Source organism: Aegilops tauschii, chromosome 1 (genome assembly GCF_002575655.3).
Source record: "Aegilops tauschii subsp. strangulata cultivar AL8/78 chromosome 1, Aet v6.0, whole genome shotgun sequence".
Lineage (NCBI taxonomy): Eukaryota > Viridiplantae > Streptophyta > Magnoliopsida > Poales > Poaceae > Aegilops > Aegilops tauschii.
The window spans coordinates 443,239,973-443,259,511 of record NC_053035.3 but is presented as its reverse complement, the minus strand read 5'-3'; the positions used below and the strand labels follow the sequence as shown (position 1 = coordinate 443,259,511).

The window sequence follows — 19,539 nt, the reverse complement described above, 5'->3', positions numbered from 1 at the left end:
TAGAAAGAAAAATGAAAAAAGAAAAGAGAAAAAGACATAGAAGAAAATGTTGAAGAATGTGAAACTGAGCACGTGAGAAAGCATCTGGCTGGTGGTTAGTGTAGCCTCCCCTCGAGCAGGAGGTCGGAGGTTCGAATCCATCGCAGCGCAGCTCGTTTTTATTTTTTGGTTAGAAACCAGAAAAAAATAGCAAGATGGGCCGAGCCCATATAGAAGCGCCAAATAGGAAACACCAGGGCTCCCTTCGTCAGAACTCTCTCTGTTGGCAGGGCCTAAATGAGCCAGTATCCACCTCCTAAAACGTTGCACAATTCTCTCGGTGGGCCCAAACAGCTCCCCCTCTCATGCGGACAAATGGGCCGAGCCGAGAGGCCATACGCCACCTACCGCGGGGCCGTTTTGCCTAAAAAAAAAACCCTACCGCGGGGCAGTTTGGGAGCAGCGCCGCGCACCTCGTGCCTTTTATTTTCAGTTTCCGCTCGCCCCCAATCGCTCACGTCACTCCGTCCGCGCGAGGAAGCGCCCCGTCGTGCTCCGCGACAGACCATCGCCGCCTCTCCGGGCGGTGGCGGACGCCAGCGCGGTGAGTACCCGGTCCGCCTCCCTTCCTCCCCGCCCCGCCCCGCTCCGCCACCCCCGCCCGACTCCCTCGACCCCGTCTCTTCCCGCCGCGGCCAAATCCAAACATTCAAGCTAGATTTCGCGCAGCGGTGGTTCGCGGCGCCCTAGTCTCCGCGAGGGCGGTGGGTCTGTGGGCGATTCGTGCGCTGGTGTTCGGTAGTTTTGGGTTTCAGTCGTGGCTGTGCGGGCTTAGTGATTCCGCGTAGCGGTGGTTGATGGATTGGTTCGGGAGTTCGATTTAGAAGAGGGGGCGTGGTTTCTAGGGTTTTGATGGTTTTCTCATGCTAGATCAGGTAGTCGGGGCTCTGTATTTGGTTGATTCGGCTGATTGCCCAACTGGAAATCATAATTGCTTGCCATTGGCCCCCTTAGCCCTTGGGTAAGCAAACAAGTTCGGCTGATTTCAACTATAGATTGTGTGAGATGTGCTGTTCAAGTTCTGAGACGGTTTCATGGATAGTGCCAACTGCGGAAGTTGGTCACTGTCTGTAGCAAATTACAGAAAGCTGTAGGATTGAAAATGGTACTCCCTCCGTCCCATAATATAGCGTTTTTGACACTACACTAGTGATTCCGCGTAGCGGTGGTTGATGGATTGGTTCAGGAGTTCGGTTTAGAAGAGGGGGCGTGGTTTCTAGGGTTTTGATGGTTTTCTCATGCTAGATCAGGTAGTCGGGGCTCTGTATTTGGTTGATTCGGCTGATTACCCAACTGGAAATCATAATTGCTTGCCATTGGCCCCCTTAGCCCTTGGGTAAGCAAACAAGTTCGGCTGATTTCAACTATAGATTGTGTGAGATGTGCTGTTCAAGTTCTGAGATGGTTTCATGGATAGTGCCAACTGCGGAAGTTGGTCACTGTCTGTAGCAAATTACAGAAAGCTGTAGGATTGAAAATGGTACTCCCTCCGTCCCATAATATAGCGTTTTTGACACTACACTAGTGTCAAAAAGACTCTTATATTATGGGACGGAGGGAGTAGTACATTGCTGATATTGCTGGCCAGGTGTGTGCTGGTATAAATTATTGTCATTCAGAACAAGTCACCTGTCTTGGCAGCAGTAGATCTGATTTTTAACGCACATTCATTGCAACAATGTGCTATATAGATGTGCGTGAATCGCTCGTAGGCGCGTACCATTCTGAAGATGACTTAGTATGAAGCACATCTTGTATTGGTAATGGAATGAATGTACTGGCTTTAAAATTTTTGAAGATGCAAAGTTAGCTATCAATGCTTGATAAGTTATATGTGATCAGTTCTTACAACCACAAATGTTGATTATACTTTGTGTACTTGCTGCAGGTGCTGGTTCATTTGGTGCAACTACATACAGATCCATATTCTGTTGCGACTGCGCTCTGCAAGAAGACAATTTTCCAAAGCCGTCTTCTTTCTTTTACTAGAATATAAATAATTTCTGGCCGCCATCAGATGGACAAAAGCAATACTTCTGGCTGTGCTGAGGACACTATTGAGACTCGGAGTTATGCAAACTCTAGCCTGAACCCTGAGGCCCTTAAGCATCAAAGTTTTCCTTTTCCGTACACATCCCTGTCGGGGGAAAGGAAAAATTTCAAAAGGGCAGCTAACAGGGGAAGGAAAGGCTCCCGAGTATTGTCAAGTAGAACTTATCCTTTGAAGTCATCTGAGAGTACTGTCAGGGTTCTTCGTTCTAGATCAGTTGCAGATAAGTCACCTAGTGACGCTGTGCAAACTCCAACAGAAAGAGCCGCAAAGAAGCCACCTAGCGACTCTGTGGACACTCTAGTAAAACCAGCTGCTAAAAGAATAAAGAGGGATAGACCCACAAAGGGTGGTCCGGACGATGAGTTATCGAAAATTCGTAAGCGAATTAGATACATTTTGAATCGGATGAACTATCACCAAAGTTTTCTTGAAGCATATGCCAGTGAAGGCTGGAAAAATCAAAGGTTCGCCACCTCTCTATTCATGTATTTGATTTGATTTGCTGGCGTCTTCTCCTGAATTCACCTTTGCATTCGTAGCTAAAGTTTCATTTGTTATTACCCCTTCTGTTCGTTCTATAAGGTGTTTTAGTTAGCAAAATTTCCCGATTGTAAGGTGCATTTATCTGTTTGCGCTGATCTTAGCCCAACTCGGTTGTTATCCCATCATACTGCAGTTATTGCGCCATCCACACCGCCCCTCCTTCAACTCGTCGTTTCACATCCATGTGTGCATGCATGTTACTTGCTTATTCTGGATAGCTAGCTACAGCAAACAATTATGACTCCGGACACCATGCATGCATACTATTGCTTTACTCCTCCGGTCGTTTGATTGGATGGCCAATTAAACAGCTGCCGGAAATTGATGAACTAATACACATTGTAGGCAGGGGTGAAATCCATAATACCCCTCTAAGCTCCTCCTTGGTCTTAGTGAAGCAACTAATACACCTTACAAAGGGGAATGGAGGGAGCATTCACTTTTAGTTGAACTATTGCATAGGCGTATTTGGTGCTGTTGCTTCTTGAAACACTTATATTTATTTCATCTGCATATGTGTGAATTAATTAGCAACTTATACATATGGATCTGATTTACCACTGTTAGTGTAATAATTCTGAACCGGCACAGAAGTACAAAAGAAGGCTAATTTTTGTAATTACAAAATCAAAAGGTTCCTGCATTGGGCGTTAAGCTAAAACACTGCTTTTTTGTTTGTCTTTCCTATTTAATGTGCATTTAATCAACCATGAGTGTGCGAGGTTAGAAGTATAAAAGTGACAAGTGACAGGCTTACCATCTGTTCATTTCGTTTGAGAAATACACTCATGAGTCATCAGGTCTACATTCATGTAGCTCTCCATTAATTGCGATGTGAGTCTCCTTGGTCCCTCTTGATAAAAGAAAGAACGGAAAGGGTTTTTTGTGTTCTAAACAATTGGCAGAAGGGTATCCTATTGCACACTTTATCATTTTATCTCTATTGATGTCTTTATTATGTCTTCAGATGTTATATTTCATTCATGTACTAAATGTGCCAGTTGTAATGAATGATTTAGGGTTCAGTTAAAAAACCTAGACCAACAGCACTAGCCCCTGTGGCATTTTAACAACGAAGAAATAACCCAGGCACACACCCTGCGGAGCGCAAGGCTCAAATGCGGGTGGCGGGCTGGGCGCGCAGCCGGCCGAGCGCTACTAGGCAACTGGTCCACACCCAGTTCCAATTTAGGGTTCAATTAATTTATGTTCTTATTTGACTGGTTATTTCATCAGAGGCGCATGAACATGCTTTCTTTTCTTTTGGTTCGCATTCATTGTCAACAACACAGCTTCTTGGATGTTCTTAGTTGTGAATTCCTTGCAGTGTGAGTTGCAATATAGAAATTTTACTCACCCATACACAAACATGCAGTTTGGAAAAGATAAGGCCTGAGAAGGAGCTTGAACGAGCCAAGGTGGAGATCGTGCGGTGCAAATTAAGAATACGAGAAGCTTTCCAGAATCTTGATCATCTTCTAACTGTGGGGAAGCTTGAGGAATCTTTGTTTGATTCTGAAGGAAAGATATCTTCTGATGATGTATGTCAACACATTTTTCTTTTCTGATGTTGTGCTGTGTTATGCTTACCATTTTAATCAGTGACCATGCTACCCATCTTGCAGATTGTTTGTGCCACTTGTAGTTTGCAAGAAGCTACATTGAATAATGACATCATTCTCTGCGACGGAGCCTGCGACAGAGGGTTCCACCAGAATTGTCTAAACCCTCCTTTACTGACTAAAGATAGTAATATTTATTTTCTCAATTTCTTATGGTATCCAAGGTCCATTATTTCTGGTGTTAATTCATTCATGTGATCATTCCCTTTGTAGTCCCTGAGGGAGAGGAAGGATGGCTTTGCCCTGCATGTGATTGCAAGATAGACTGTATAGAATTAATAAATGAACTCCAAGGGACAGATCTTGACATTAATGACTCTTGGGAGGTAACAGTTTCACTGTTGAGAATACTTGCTGTTTCAAGGCCAATAAATTTGAAATATATTCCACCATGATACTACATTATTTTTGCAGAAAGTTTTTCCTGAGGCATCTGCTGTGGCACACGGGCCGATGCAAAATGATGTAGCTGATCTTCCATCAGACGATTCAGAAGATGATGACTTCGACCCCAATATATCCGAAGAACATGTGGCTGGTCACGCAGAAGGATCATCAGAAGAGGATGGGGATGAAGGTTCAGACTCTGATGACTCAAATTTCATGACCTCTTCTGACAATTCAGAACACGTGAAGGAGAAAGTGAAAGTTGATGACCTTGGATTACCTTCTGAGGACTCGGAGGATGATGACTATGATCCAGCAGGTCCTGATTCAGATAAAGATATCGAAGAGAAGCAAGATGAGTCAGACTTCACATCGGACTCTGATGAGTTCTGTGCTGAGATTACGAAGTCTTGTAGTAAGGATGAAGTTTCGTCTGGTCCTAAGGTTGGAGGTCGTACCAATGACTTGGAAGGGGCCCCTGTTCGGCCAAACACATCAATGTCACATAGCAAGGATCTTGAGATCGACCCAGATGTGATTTTACCGTCTACAAAACGGCAGGTTCAACGGTTGGACTACAAAAAACTTTATGATGTAAGCTCAACTTGCATGCTATTTTGGCATTAATTTTGCTTATGTTTCTGGCCTTGCAAACACCTTTGGTATTTTTTGTTGTTGTTGTACTACCAGTGGGTGATAACTTTATTAAGGAAATATAGATAAATCCAATAGTTTCACTGAAGATTGAAAAAAGCATTTAAGGGGGTGGTTAACATGATTATTATGCGATAACCATAACAGGTCATGCATCCATACCCTGATAATTTAGCAATAGATGCATAGCCTGTCCAACATTTCTTGATTTTTGTTATTGTTTTAAGGCTGTGGAACACAAAAGAGCTTTTGAAGTGATGCTAAACTATTACCTCAACTAGGATTGTTGAGTAGAATTTACTTACTTAACTGTTAAACAGAATGTGTTTTACTGGGTTATGAACCTGACATGTTTCTTAATGCTGAAATCAAAAGGATACTTATGGGGAAGCACCATCTGAATCAAGCGATGGTGATGAGTGGTCTGGGAAGAGCACACTCAAAGAAGAAAACGAAGAACGAAATGAAGTGGATTCATTTGCACGCAAAAGCTCCAGGGGAACGCGAGAGGTGCATCCTGACGGTTTTCATGGTTTAGTAAATGATCAACATGCAGGGGGGCTTACCTCTGACGGCAGCAATAGTAAAGCTAAGAAAAGGCATTTTGGTCCAGTAATTAATGAGGTGAAGTGACACATTCCCATCTCTTCATAATAGGTGGTTTTATATTTATCAAAACCAGCGGGACAAGCTTAGCCAATTTGCATTGCTATCCAAAGTTTGATGTAGTTGCTTACACCTCATTTTTCTTGCAGAGGCTAAATCAGTATTTCACAACAGACCAATACCCTAGCCGTGCTGTTAAAGAAAGCTTGGCGCAAGAATTAGGGCTGACATTCCGTCAGGTTCGTATGTCTTTGTCATGAATTTCCAGTTGCATGTGACAGTTGACTTGGCATTGAGCAAAAATCTCACAATGGCTTCTGCTGTCAGGTTAACAAATGGTTTGAAAGTACACGTCACGCAAGAGCAGCTGCTATGAAAAATGGCAGTCAGCTAGAAAAGCAGAGCAACAGTAGGAAGAAGAAGAGCTCAGACGCAACTCACATGGAAGTTAAAGATCAACCTAATGCATGTAAAGAGGAAGGTATCAGACAACATAGTCCAGTGAAACAAGACACTGATGGCGGGCAGAGAACTCATGTGCCTCCAGAAAGCAGCCAAAGCTATACTAAAACCCCGGGATTGGTAGGCTGTCCAAAAAGTGAGTCCAGAGAGAACCATGAAAAGAATACCTCCTCGAAATATGTTGGAATGTCAACAGATGGCTCTGCAGAGGATCAGATTCTGGGGCTAGAACCTGAAGATGAAGGTTCAGACTCTGATGACCTGAATTTTGTCACCCGTTCTGGAAATTCAGAACCTTTGAAAAATAGAGAGAAAGTTGATGACCTTGGATTACCTTCTGCATACTCTGAGGATGATGACTATGATTCTGATGAAGTTATTGAAATGATGCAATCAAGTTCAGATGAATCAAATTTCACCACCTCTTCTGACAATCCAGAAGATGTGAAGGAGAAAGTTGATGGCCTTGGATTACCTTCCGAGGACTCTGAGGACGATGATTATGATCCAGCAGGTCCTGGTTCTGATGAAGATATTGGAAAGAAGCAGTCAAGTTCAGAGAAGTCACACTCTTCTGACAAATCAGAAAATAGGAAGACGAAAAGGAAAGTTGATGACCTCGGATTACCTTCTGAGGACTCAGAGGATGATGACTATGATCCAGCAAGTCCTGATTCAGATAAAGATATCGAAGAGAAGCAAGATGAGTCAGACTTCTCATCTGACTCTGATGATTTCTGTGTTGAGATTGCTAAATCTTGTTCTGGCCAGGAGGGAGTTCCATCAGGAGCTAAGGTTGGTGGAGACCGTACCGATGACTTGGAAGGAACGACTATTTGCGCAAATGCGGCCATTTCCAATCTCCCTTCCAAGGATCCTGAAATGGACCAATATGTTGTTTTACCAGTTTCAGCGAGACAGAAGGTTCAGTCTCCGGACAGCAAAAAACTCGCTGTAAGCCCCCAACTTGCTTGTGTGCATATTTTAGCACATATTCTGATAATGTTTTTGTCCTTCATGAAAGCTTTTGGTATATTTGTTTGCCTTGCTGTCAACTGGGGAGAGTGATTACTTTATTCAGAAAATTTAAAAAGCCATCATGGGAATGCTCAACATGATTTTGGAATATGAGCTTAGAGCATGGCAATAGTACAGCCAACTGCTGGCTATATGATGTTGCCATTTCATCTATATAGCTATCATTTATAGTAAGGTTGGCTATAAGAAGTATACTTTTTTCCACCTTCTCTCTTTCTCTTCCTTCATATTTATTTTAGTTGCCTAGGAGGACGTGTAGAGGCAGTCTCTTGCATGGGAGCCTACGCCCCTTACCTTTTCATGTCCCTCTCCTCCACATAGGCAAAATTGCCATGTAAGTGGGCTATAAGCCATTAAGCCTGCTATTATACTTGCTCTTAGACATACATGGACAGCATGATAATAGTACCAGATACACAGCTTGTCTGTTTTGTCTTGAATTTAGTTATTGTGTTTAGCATTTGAGCTGATACTAAACTATTGCCCTCAATTTTCTGTTTAGTGCTCCCTCTGCCTTAAGTATTATGTACAATTTGGTTATTATGTGCGCATACATGTGTGTTTCACTAGCTTATGAACTTGACATATTTCCTCTTCATGCTGAAACCGGAAGCAGGCTTATGGGAAAGCACCATCTGATTCGAGTTACAGTGAAGAGTTGTCGAAGAAAGGCACACCTGAAAAGGACAATGGAAAAGAAAGTGAAGCAGGTTCTTTCATGCGTCAGATCAATGAATTCACTCCGCAAAGGTCTCAACAAAGCTTTCATGGTTCGGTGAATGGGCAAAATGCAGAAGAGCTGCTTACCCCTAACGGAAGCAGTACTACAGGTCAGAAGAGACAATATGGGCCAATAATTAATCAGGTACTATGGAATTCTTTTTCCTATATCATTAGTTGTATAGTTTAACAGAACGAGATAAACAGGCTTAACCAGTAAGATTTCTATCATAAGTTTGATTCATCTGCAAGCACTTCATTTTATTTTTTGCAGAGGCTACATGAGCAATTTAAATCAGATCAATATCCTAGCCGTGCTGTTAAAGAAAGCTTGGCACAAGAACTAGGTCTGACATTCCGTCAGGTTTGCACCTCTTTTTTTCATGAATTCCCATGCATGTACAGTTGTCTTGGCATTGAGCAAAACCCTCACTATGGTTTCTGCTAACAGGTTGAGAAATGGTTTGAAAGTAGGCGGCGTCACATAAGAGTAGCATCCAAAAAAAGCAGCACTCATGTGGAAAACCATAGCACCAAGGAGAATCCTAATGTTTGCAAAAGTGATGCTGTGAATGAGGATACGCCATCGGGAATTCTGAATGAAGGTATCACACAAGATGGTCCACTGAAACAAGACATTGGTGGTGGGCTGAGAACAAATGCCAGCCCTCCGAATAGCAGTCAAAGATATACTACCCCCTTGGTAAGGCGCCCAAAAGGTGAGTCCAGAGAGAATCATATGAAGAATACCTCCTCAAGCAGTGCTAGCAGTCCAAAAGGTAGCGATGCAGGGTATGCAGTTCTGGCTCTTGAAGCTTTGGACGAGAAAACAAGAAGCAAAATGCTGCAGGAGCTAAAGAAGAGGAAGATTGGCTGATGACGTTTCTAGCTGATGACTCTTTGAACTTGCAAGTCGGGCCATGATTTTGGCTCCTGCAAGTCAACTAATTCTTTCTCTGAAATTAGTTACCCACATGGTGGGTGTCTTACTCTGGCGGGAGGCTTGGTTCGATATATGGGACTCCCGCTAAGAATCCTGATACTCCTCCAGATCGCAAGTGATAAACTGAACAATCTTGGAAGTGCCGTCGCAACAGCGCACTGCTATGGCAGAGTATTGAAGACATTGAACGTTTCATCGTGCCTTGGGTGCCTTGGGTGCTGCTGTCTCCTTAAATTATGCTGTGTGAAATTATGCTCATGTGCTGTCATTGGTTGTGTACATTGTTGAAGTGACTAGGTTGTTCAGCTGATCGTCCATATGAATTTTCGACAATGTCAGTGGATCTCCTTGGTACATGTTGTAATCTTCCGTTTTTGCGGGAAATATATGTTGTATTGTTGGTAAGGAGTATATTCTGGTTAAGACTTATTTTTCATGATTTTCCTCTTGTCTCTTGTCTGCATCAGTTTTGACTTGCACTGGAAGCTATGTTTTTGCTTGGACGCCTTACCCAATACTCACATGATATATGCCTGTTGAATCATGCACACACACCTGTTAAAACATCTTTTTCTTGTTGGTATGCTGAAGAATACAGTAGGACACCGCCCAGTTTTAAAGGCATTAAAATGATCTTACAAAAGTTTTGGTCCATTTTATAAAGGAAAAAAGGGGGGCTAGGATATTTGCAAGATAGTTCCCTCTTTAACCATGCGCTCGGAAACGACCGGTGCTGTCGCCGTCGCCGAGCCAATACGCCATCGCATCTGGTCTCAGGGAATGTCTTTCAGCTCCAGGTAAACGATGCCTTGCTAGGCCAGTGGCCCTTTCCGATTGTCCGGTGTTCCGAGTGACGACGCTTTTCTTCCTCTCGGTGACCTATTCCCCTTTTGTCAAATGGAGGATGGTGGCGAGTCCCGCTCCACAAGCTTCACAAGACACGGAATTCCGCCGCACCAGCCGACCAGAACAAAAGAAGCGGTGTTTCTCGACGTCGAAGCCGGTACATATCACGGCGCGGTAGGTCGTCGCAGACATCGAGATCGTCAAAGTGAAGCCACCGAAACGACGCAAAAGATCGCAGCTCGCCACTCACACCAACGGCGTGCATGCCACCGCTCAGACGCTCAGTTGCTGCGGCCGGGTTCCATATTCATGTCGCTGTTACTGCCCACTACTGCTGCTCCATTGGATTCTTCCATGCCTATGTTGACGCGGTGAAAGTGAAAGTGAAAGAGAAGCTGCAGGAGCCGCGGTTGGTTGGGTTGGGTCGGGTTGGGTCAGGCGAGTGGGATCGTATATAACTAGACTAGAAGACGAAGCCGGGTGGTGGATTTCTCCACCGTCCGTCCCGTAGGCATCAGGGAAAGGAAAGGGAGGGCATCTGCTGGCCTCTCCTGGTCCTCCTCCGTCTGCATGGTCCAAGCAGAGGAACAAACCAAACGAGCCAATAAATCCCTGGCAGATGCGTGATGGCTGTCCCGAGCACCACTAATACTAATTCTGGGGTGAGACGCGAGAAAGTGAAAGATAACAAGATTTGCCACACAAAGTCTGTGCGGAGTAACCTCGCCGGCAATCAGTACGTACGTACCACCACCAGACTGGAACGAACGATCATGCATGCACACGGCAGGAGGGACGGCATGGCAAGTCAGCCGGTCAGACGCGCCGGATGTGGACTGGGAAGGGATCTCTGGAAGGGAAGCCCAGCAGGGGCCGGCCGGCGATGGCCTGGCCCGCCATGTGGTCGGCCAACTAACGAACAACAGACACTGGTACACAGTTCCTCCGTGAACGCGGTGGTGGTGGTGACCGCATGACTTGCCTGACCGGTGTGGCGAGTGATCCCATCCCGGCCAGTCCCGGTGTCGACTGGACTGGACTGGACCGTGGCCACACGACGGTGCGTGTGGTCCATGGCGAGAGGGAGGAGCTTCTCGCTAGGCGATGTTGAGATGGCCGGGTCCGGTTGCACACCTGCTGGTTTTCCGTCCTGGTTGCCGAAGAAGGTTTTGGCCCTGAACAAACTCACAGTGGATGGGCCAGTGCGACTGCAGCACGAGTGCTGATGCTTTCTCCCGTTTCCTTTTCTGGTTTTAGTTACTCCAAGTGGGAACGCCACCAGCAGCAGCAGGGCCGAGTTTTCAACCTTTTTCGGGGGTGCTGGAACTGTCGAAAGAAATGTGTATAGCTTGGTTGGACCCTACTACCATGAATGCATCATGCAATGCAAGTTTGACAACCGCCAACCGCATATCCCACCGTAGAGATGAGGCCCAGGTACTCATTCCGGAGAACGCACTGGCGTTTAGCCGTATGTGTGCATGTATGGTTTAGGGTCCCTGAATTCGAGCCGGATTCTCCCAAATGCAGAGCAGATGCTATTCCGGGCTATACGTATACGTATGCTTTGAATCTAGCGGTACCCAAAATCGGGAGCGTGAACGAACTCTGGTGCCGGTGGAGAGTCTGTTTGATTTGACCATGTATGCCTCTGAATGTTTCTTTGGCGCCAGTGTTGCGGCGACGGACGGGCGGGCGGGGGGCAGCAATGATTGATCGAACCCCGGGGGCAAAGCGGGCGGCGAGCGGCGACCGCGCAGCGCTGGACGGGGCCCCGCCGTGATACCGACGAGATCCGTCGCCGTGGCCGTGCCCGTGCGCGCGGTGGTCGTCGGTGGGTGGCGATGTGGCCTCACGAGGCCGCCGTCCCGTCCCGGCCCGTCTGACGCGACGCCACCGGGTGCCGAGACGTCGCGAGTCACACACACGACACGAAACAAGCACGTACGCGCCCCACATCCCCATGACTAGCTTGTACAGTTCAGTCTGTCAAAAAAAATTGTACACTATATATTTTAATTTTTTAACACAATACATACGCAAGCGCTCGTATATACGCACATACACTCACCCCTGCCCTACGTAAAACGGTGATTTTGTTTGAATAAAAAGAACAATGATTTTGTTGTGAATTTATTAGCAACAAGGGGCTTGATGAGTGGCGGTGTACGCTCGTCTGTACGCCAGCAGACAATCAATATGCGGTCAAGTATATGCGTGTCCCTGTCTTCCTTCCCCACTGCGCTGCGAAGGATCCAATGCTGTAGTGGTATGACAGATCTGTGTGATGTGATGATTTCCTGGAAGTAAAATACTTCCGCCGTTCTTAAATATAAGTCTTTATAGAGATTTCAATATAAACCACATATGGATATATATAGATGCATTTCAAGTTTAGATTCATTTTGCTCCGTATGTAGTTCATCTAGTGAAATATCTATAAAGACTTATATTTAGAAACGGAGGGAGTACAACATTGGATCGAGTACGAGTAGTATCTCCAAAGTTGAACGTTCACACCGGACACACGGTAGAACCCGGCCCGGACGACCGATGGAGTCGAGCCGGAGACCGAATTCTTCCACGCGCAGCGCAGTGGTGCGCATCGCCCGACCGTCGCCCGGTCGCCGGGCAAATCATGTCGCCATTTTCGACGCGGCGAGATGCATGTGATCATCATCCATCAGGGTGGTCAGTCTAGGAGAAATAGATGTTGTAAAGGTTGACCTACTTGAGTCCCGTCCGGCGCGTGAAGGAAGAGGCGAGACCATTGACCCGCCCGGCCCGATCCAGGTCATACTGTACGTACGATCGGATCGTGCCGATCGAGACGCTTTCTTTTTGTTAATTTCTCTCCGGCACGGCGATCCACCATCTTCCTTTTGGGGTAGTGGCCAACAGCATCATTCCGGCCCGCATCCTTTCCCCCCCTCCTTTCGGGTCGCACGTAGCCGGCGTGTGCTGCCGTGGACTGGAGATACCGGCCGGCCGGCCGGCCGGTACCGTCGGTCGCGGCACTTGTGCGGTGCGCGCGTTGAAAGTGGAGAGAGCGGCGCCAAGACTCGTGACCGTCAAAGTTGGAGCTGCTGCATGGATGCCACCGTCTCGGCGCTCGCTTCTCGGCGTGCTTCTAGAACCTTCTGGACGGCGACCGAGCCCTGTTCAGTTCTCTGGACTGTAAGAATTTTGCAAGGATTCTAGTATTTTTGAGGAAAATACGCAGGAGAATTCAGTGTTAGCTGCTCCCATCCCATCGCTCAGGGATCACGCCGCATGCACGGGGGTGATGTGCGTGCTGATTTGTTCTTGTTGCTGCATTGATAATATGGACGAGTACTCCTATAGTGTTGTGTTGTTTATGGCACGTACGTACGGCCCGTGTCCTCACGGCAGAAATGAAGAAGGGATTTATTCGGGGGCACGAGTGTCCTGGGGAAACCATTCATTGTGCATTGCATGCAACATCGACCCGGCCGTGGTTGAATTTGGCTCTGAGAAAGTGTTACTCCACTAGTGTACCGCACTGTTATTGCCACCTTTGCTGGGTAGGGTTACCGTTGAGTTTTGGCACCGTCCGTTATGCTGGTGGAGTATATGCCACAGCCAAGAGTTACCACCGGACAGTCGTTTCTGGTAAAACAGAGGCATGCCGATGCAGGTCGCGATCGGGACGGGTCCAGTAGCTGAGTAGTACCACCACCCGACCCGACCTTTCTTTCTCACCGTTTCCACCACCGTGCGTGCATGACTCTGTCCGTGGGAGCTACAGCGGTGAACTACCCGTCGTTTCACCGTCGTTTTCCATCGTCCAAACAAACAAAGACTAGGTACCTTCGACAACAAAAGAAGAAGGGAGACCAAGACTAGGTACGGGTAGCGGTTGAACTGTTACATTTTTACGGATTTACCTAGGTACCGTGGCATATCTACTGTTTACCAGCATGGACAAGCGCTGCAGGATTTGTGCAGTGGCGAAGGAAGGTTTGGTACGAGGCTGGCACGGTCAGGATAGGAAGCATCTGGTCTTGTCCTCAAAGAATAAAAATAAAAAATGATAGGAAGCATCTTTTCTCACTACGGCCGGCCTACTGACCTCTCTATGGATCGGATGCTGCTGGGGTCAGTCAGGTCAAGGCTGGCTGGCTGGCTGCACAAGTCAATGCCCGCCACCTTTATTTCCTCGACTTGACAAAAGCATCTTTGGACCCGTCCCAGCCTTTTTCTTTTATTAGATTAGAAGCTACTCTTCCTGCCTTGTGAGAGATGACCAGATACGGCTCGAGGTTCACCGTTCTTTTTTGTTTTGTTTTTGAAAACAAGGTCTCATTCACCGTTTCTTCTCCTCGCGTCCTTGTTTTTCCCTGGTCACTTTTATTGTATACATATTCGGGAAGACGCAATGTTTTTTCACGTTTACCTTTTCTTCTCTTTGCCTACTTGTTTCCCTGTGGTTACTTTTATAGTATTCGAGGGGACACAACAATTTTGTAGTTTGCGTTCCTGCCTTTTTCCATGGGCATTTCTACTATATTCGAGGAGATATAGAACTTTTCTTGTTTACCTTTTCCACTGCCTTATTGAGTTGGAGGGAGTTTTATTTTCTCGTTGACCTGTTCTGCTCTTTGCACTCTTGTTTTTTCGTGATCACTTTTATTGCATTTGAGGAGACGTAGACGTTTCTCATTTACCTTCTCCTGTGTTTGGGTTCTTATTTCTCCGGTGCCACCTCTGTTATATCCAAGGATATGCACAATTTTCTTATTTAGGGCTACTTTCATTCAAAGATGTTCATAGATTTTTTTTGAAGGATTAAATTCCTCCTGAATTTTTCTCATTTTGACGAGGTTATACCTAAGGGGTAGGCCAATGTACACTTACGGCCTAGCCTCAGGCCGAAGTCAATCGAGGATACGGTCCAGACTACGATGGGCCAAGGGGCTACACGCCAGGCATAGTGGAGCTCAAACCAAGAAGTTAGATACTAGAGGGGATACCCGTCATAGGACCAAGTGCCTACAGTCGGATTACCACCCCCTGACGAACAAGACCCAATAGTCGATCTCCAGGAAGATGGGAGCACTCGAATGCCCAGAAGTCGGCTGCACCCCAGGATCCCATGACCCCATGATGCAATCAATACCACTGTTACCCAACGGCGGAATAATCTAGTTAAATACAACAGTTACTACTAAGTAATGGCCATGAACAGTCGGTCGAGCGAAAGTGCATCTAATCTCCGGGTGGTTTGGATAATTCCTTACAACATATATCTCATTGAACTAATGCCTATTCTAAATAATATTTCAGGGAGGTTCATTTTAGGTACAACAATGGGATATGAAAATGGACCCCTCAAAATGCTAAGAACAAGTGTTAGCCAAGCCTCACAACTTCATTTTATATTTAAGTGATCCAAGATCGCATTGAGTCCATAGGTATGCCAATACTATCAAATGGGGGTGAGGTTGAGAAGATGAGTTTCTTGCTCAAAGTGCTTAAAGATCAAACTCCAAAAGCCTCACACAAGTTCCCACATTCCCACTATATCACAAAGCACAATTTAAACTCGGACTCACCGAAATCATATACACCGGAGTCACCGAGTCACATTGATATAGCCATTGTCCTAAACCCTAAACGTTTGGCCTCACCGAGTTGACACTTTGATCTCACTGAAGAGCGCTTGTCAACCTTTTGTTGCCTACTGTAGTTAATTTGGAATTTCCGAACAGTTCCCCCAAGCTTAGACCTCGCTTGTCCTCAAAAACATTATATATAACAATACGAAAACATGATGCAAAATGGACGTATCAACTCCCCCAAGTTAGACCTCACTTGTCCTCAAGTGAAAGCCTATATCGATAATCATGTTCACATGTTTAGAGAGAGAGGTGTCGATAAAAACAAAATACGGACATAGTAGCATCATGATTAATACCATAGCAATAATATATATTATCATAGAACTTCTCATGAGAAAGTAACAATTCATCACAACAACAAAGTATAAAGCATAAACTTTCTTGAAAACTAACAAACTATGCTCTCAGTCAACAAGGCAATTACAATTCATCATATTTTCAGGAAGGGTCTTATGTAAGAGCTTTTGTTTAGCAAGTCCACATACTCAACTATCATTTAGTCTTCTATGATTGCTGACACTCACGACAAGTATATGGAGCAAAAGTTTCAGTCAGATACATAGAAAGATAGGGGCTTATAGTTTCGCCCCCCAACTCATTTACCTCAAGGGTACTGTCAACAATAATAACTCATGCATTGTCACTCATATCCAACTGGATATATATGCCTAGATCTTTCCCCACCACATGATGCTTGCAAAGAGAAAAATGAAAAGGGAAAGGAGAAGAACACTACTGACTCTTGCATGAAAAGTAAATACATAAAGGTAAAAGATATGCCCTTCGCAGAGGGAAGCAGAGGTTGTCACGCGTTTTTTGTTTTTGGACGTGCAAACTCTTAATGTAAAGCAACGTCACTTTATATTGCCCCTTGTGATAGCAACCTTTATCTACTTTTCCAAACACTTTTGCTGTTGTTTTGGACTCTAATTTGCATGATTTGAATGGAACTAACCCAGACTGACGTTGTTTTCAGCAAAATTATCATGGTGTTTTTTGGTGCAGAAATAAAAGTTCTCGGATGGAGCTGAAAATTTATGGAGAATTATTCCAGAATATATAAAAATATTGGCTGAAGAAATTACTAGAGGGGGCCCACCAGGGCGCCACAAACTCAGGGGGCGGGCCACCCCAGGGCGCGTTATGCATGCTTGTGGGCCCCTGGCAGCCCTCGCAACCCTATCTCCAACTCCATAAGTACCTATTCGTCCAGAAAAAACGAGAGAGAAGAAATCATCGTGTTTTACGATACGGAGCTGCCGCCACCTCCTGTTCTTCACCGGGTGTTGGGGATATAACTATTGGGTATAAACCGCCCAGGAGGGGCCGGGTTATACCACTGATGGCTTACCAATGAAGATGGCGGATCATACGAGCCGGATGACGGCCCAAGGCCCAGAGGTGATTTAAGGCCCAGGAGGGTGAACCGCCATATATGTATAGCTTGTATTGTAAGGCAGGTATAACTAGTCACCGAGCCGGACACGTTGTGTATGAGCCGGCCGGGACTCTATGAGCCATTGGGTGTCAACCTATGTATATAAAGGGACGACCCGACGGCGGTTTAGAAAAAGAAACAAGAGATCGAAAGCTAGGTCAAGCGTATTCGCTCCCTAGTAATCGAAAGCAATACCACCTCAAACTGGATTAGGCCTTTACCTTCACCGCAAGGGGCCGAACCAGTATAAACTCCCTGTGTCCTTTGTCCCGTTTAACCCCTTTAAGCTAACCTAGTTGCGATGGCTCCACGACTAAGTCCTTCTGCTAGGACATCTGCCGTGACAATTCCATGGGGCCAGCGCACGATGGTTTCGAGTTCTTACAGGGCAGCTTTGAAGGGATCAAGGGATACCCTGTGGGCCGGATGACCAAGAGTCGCGGCAAGCTCTACATCGACGATGCATGCTGGGGCCCCGAGGCCGGCTCAATCGAGTACGGGTACATGGTCCCCTTCGGCGGAATCCATGTCTTCATCGGCAAGATCAGCGAACAGGGCCCTGAGCCGGACATCTGCACCGACATCATCGAGACGGCTGAGCGTGCACGACCCGCCCGAGTTCAGCCCACCGTGAAACGCGCCTTCGTTGGGTTTATCCATGGGGCAGAATTTGAGGACATATCTGTGTCTGGCGGTGAGACGGTCATCTATTTTGATGGTGAGTCGTCCACGGGCGAGACCAATTCATTGTATCAACTGCAAGACGGCCGGCTTGGGGGCTATTCCGATGGTGACAGTATTCCAGACCCCTACGAGCCGCCAAACAGGGTTGCGATCTTCATGGCTGGCACACAGCCGGCGCTTGGTTCAACAACCGCCGCGGCTATGACCTCTAGTTCAATGGCTGCGACGGCGGCTGGTGCTAGCGGATCTGCGCGCCCGCCGACTCAAGTTCTCACAAAATTGTTAGAAGCTCTGGCAACTCTGATGGGGGTGGAAGTAACCCGGACAACCAGGAGCAACACAAGGTGGATGTGGCTAAGCTGCGAGATGGGATAGCTCAAGCCAAGGAGGAGCTGGCGGCTGAGAACGCTAGGATGACTGCAGAGCGGGCTGTTTTGGACGCCCAGACGCAACGGATTCAAGCAGATTCCTTCCGGCTCACATTGGATCGGAACGCTTCAAATGAGGTCATGAGAAGGAGGCATCAGACTCGTTTACCTTCAGTTTATGAGGCAAGGAACCTCTTCAACACGCCTGGGGTGGGGACTAGTAATCCGCCGGAGGTGAACCGGGCGGTCGAAGCGCCTGGGGCTGGAGCGCCAGCTCAGCCGCGCACGACAGATCCGCCCCGTTTGAATGCTGCTCCGCCTCAATATGTACCGACGCCACCGGGTCATTATTCCAACCCTTTGGACAATATGATTGCTGCGGCAGCACGATTGGCGGCTTTACCAGTTGAAGGTGAGTCTCCCACGGCGATAGAGACACGGCGGGCCAGAGAACTTCTTCAGACAACATTGGAACAACAAGCGGCTTATTCTTATAGTCGCAAGCAGATTCACTCAACCCCTCGTCCAAGCCAGAGTTACAACAGGCACATTCACTCACTGACGGTCTCAAGCAGTGAACAGCGCCGTAACCAGCCTCGTGGGCATGACCCGGCGCGCGGTGGTGCCAATGCTCAGACTCTGGTTGATCAGGGCAGAGCGCGTCGGGAGTCCGAGCTGGCGGCTCACCAAACGGAACATCTGAAGGAAATATGCCCTAGAGGCAATAATAAAGTTATTATTTATTCCTTATATCATGATAAATGTTTATTATTCATGCTAGACTTGTATTAACCGGAAACATAATACTTGTGTGAATACATAGACAAACAGAGTGTCACTAGTATGCCTCTACTTGACTAGCTTGTTGATCAAAGATGGTTATGTTTCCTAGCCATTGACATGAGTTGTCATTTGATTAACGGGATCACATCATTAGGAGAATGATGTGATTGACTTGACCCATTCTGTTAGCTTAGCACACGATCGTTTAGTATTCTGCTATTGCTTTCTTCATGACTTATACATGTTCCTATGACTATGAGATTATGCAACTCCCGTTTACCGGAGGAACACTTTGTGTGCTACCAAACGTCACAACGTAACTGGGTGATTATAAAGGTGCTCTACAGGTGTCTCCGAAGGTACTTGTTGGGTTGGCGTATTTTGAGATTAGGATTTGTCACTCCGATTGTCGGAGAGGTATCTCTGGGCCCACTCGGTAATGCACATCACTATAAGCCTTGCAAGCATTGTAACTAATGAGTTAGTTGCGGGATGATGTATTACCGAACGAGTAAAGAGACTTGCCGGTAACGAGACTGAACTAGGTATTGAGATACGGACGATCGAATCTCGGGCAAGTAACATACCGATGACAAAGGGAACAACATATGTTGTTATGCGGTTTGACCGATAAAGATCTTCGTAGAATATGTGGGAGCCAATATGAGCATCCAGGTTCCGCTATTGGTTATTGACTGGAGACGTGTCTCA

The 19,539-nt window shown here is 46.4% G+C and overlaps 1 protein-coding gene across 2 annotated transcripts; it reads left to right on the top strand.

Annotated features, from left to right (window-relative positions):
* Nucleotides 1-444: 444 nt before the first annotated feature.
* On the top strand, nt 445-9,506 carry LOC109747255 (homeobox protein HAZ1). Of its 2 annotated transcripts, none has more exons than XM_020306340.4 (12): nt 445-583; nt 1,928-2,556; nt 4,011-4,176; nt 4,261-4,384; nt 4,471-4,583; nt 4,672-5,238; nt 5,674-5,922; nt 6,054-6,143; nt 6,232-7,320; nt 8,021-8,269; nt 8,399-8,488; nt 8,576-9,506. In XM_020306340.4, the coding sequence occupies exons 2-12, from the start codon at nt 2,057-2,059 to the stop codon at nt 8,999-9,001; spliced, it is 3,663 nt and encodes a 1,220-aa protein (XP_020161929.1). In that variant the 5' UTR covers nt 445-583; nt 1,928-2,056; the 3' UTR covers nt 9,002-9,506. The 2 variants fall into 2 exon arrangements, with proteins under 2 accessions (XP_020161929.1, XP_073356654.1); XM_073500553.1 differs by having other exon boundaries at nt 8,018-8,269.
* The last annotated feature ends 10,033 nt before the right edge of the window (nt 9,507-19,539 follow it).

Excerpts from the sequence above, each read along its gene's own strand:
- LOC109747255 (XM_073500553.1), top strand. The coding sequence starts at position 2,057 with ATGGACAAAAGCAATACTTCTGGCTGTGCTGAGGACACTATTGAGACT. Across the intron at positions 2,557-4,010 it reads GAAGGCTGGAAAAATCAAAG|TTTGGAAAAGATAAGGCCTG; the intron begins GTTCGCCACCTC and ends ACAAACATGCAG. Across the intron at positions 4,177-4,260 it reads GAAAGATATCTTCTGATGAT|ATTGTTTGTGCCACTTGTAG; the intron begins GTATGTCAACAC and ends CCCATCTTGCAG.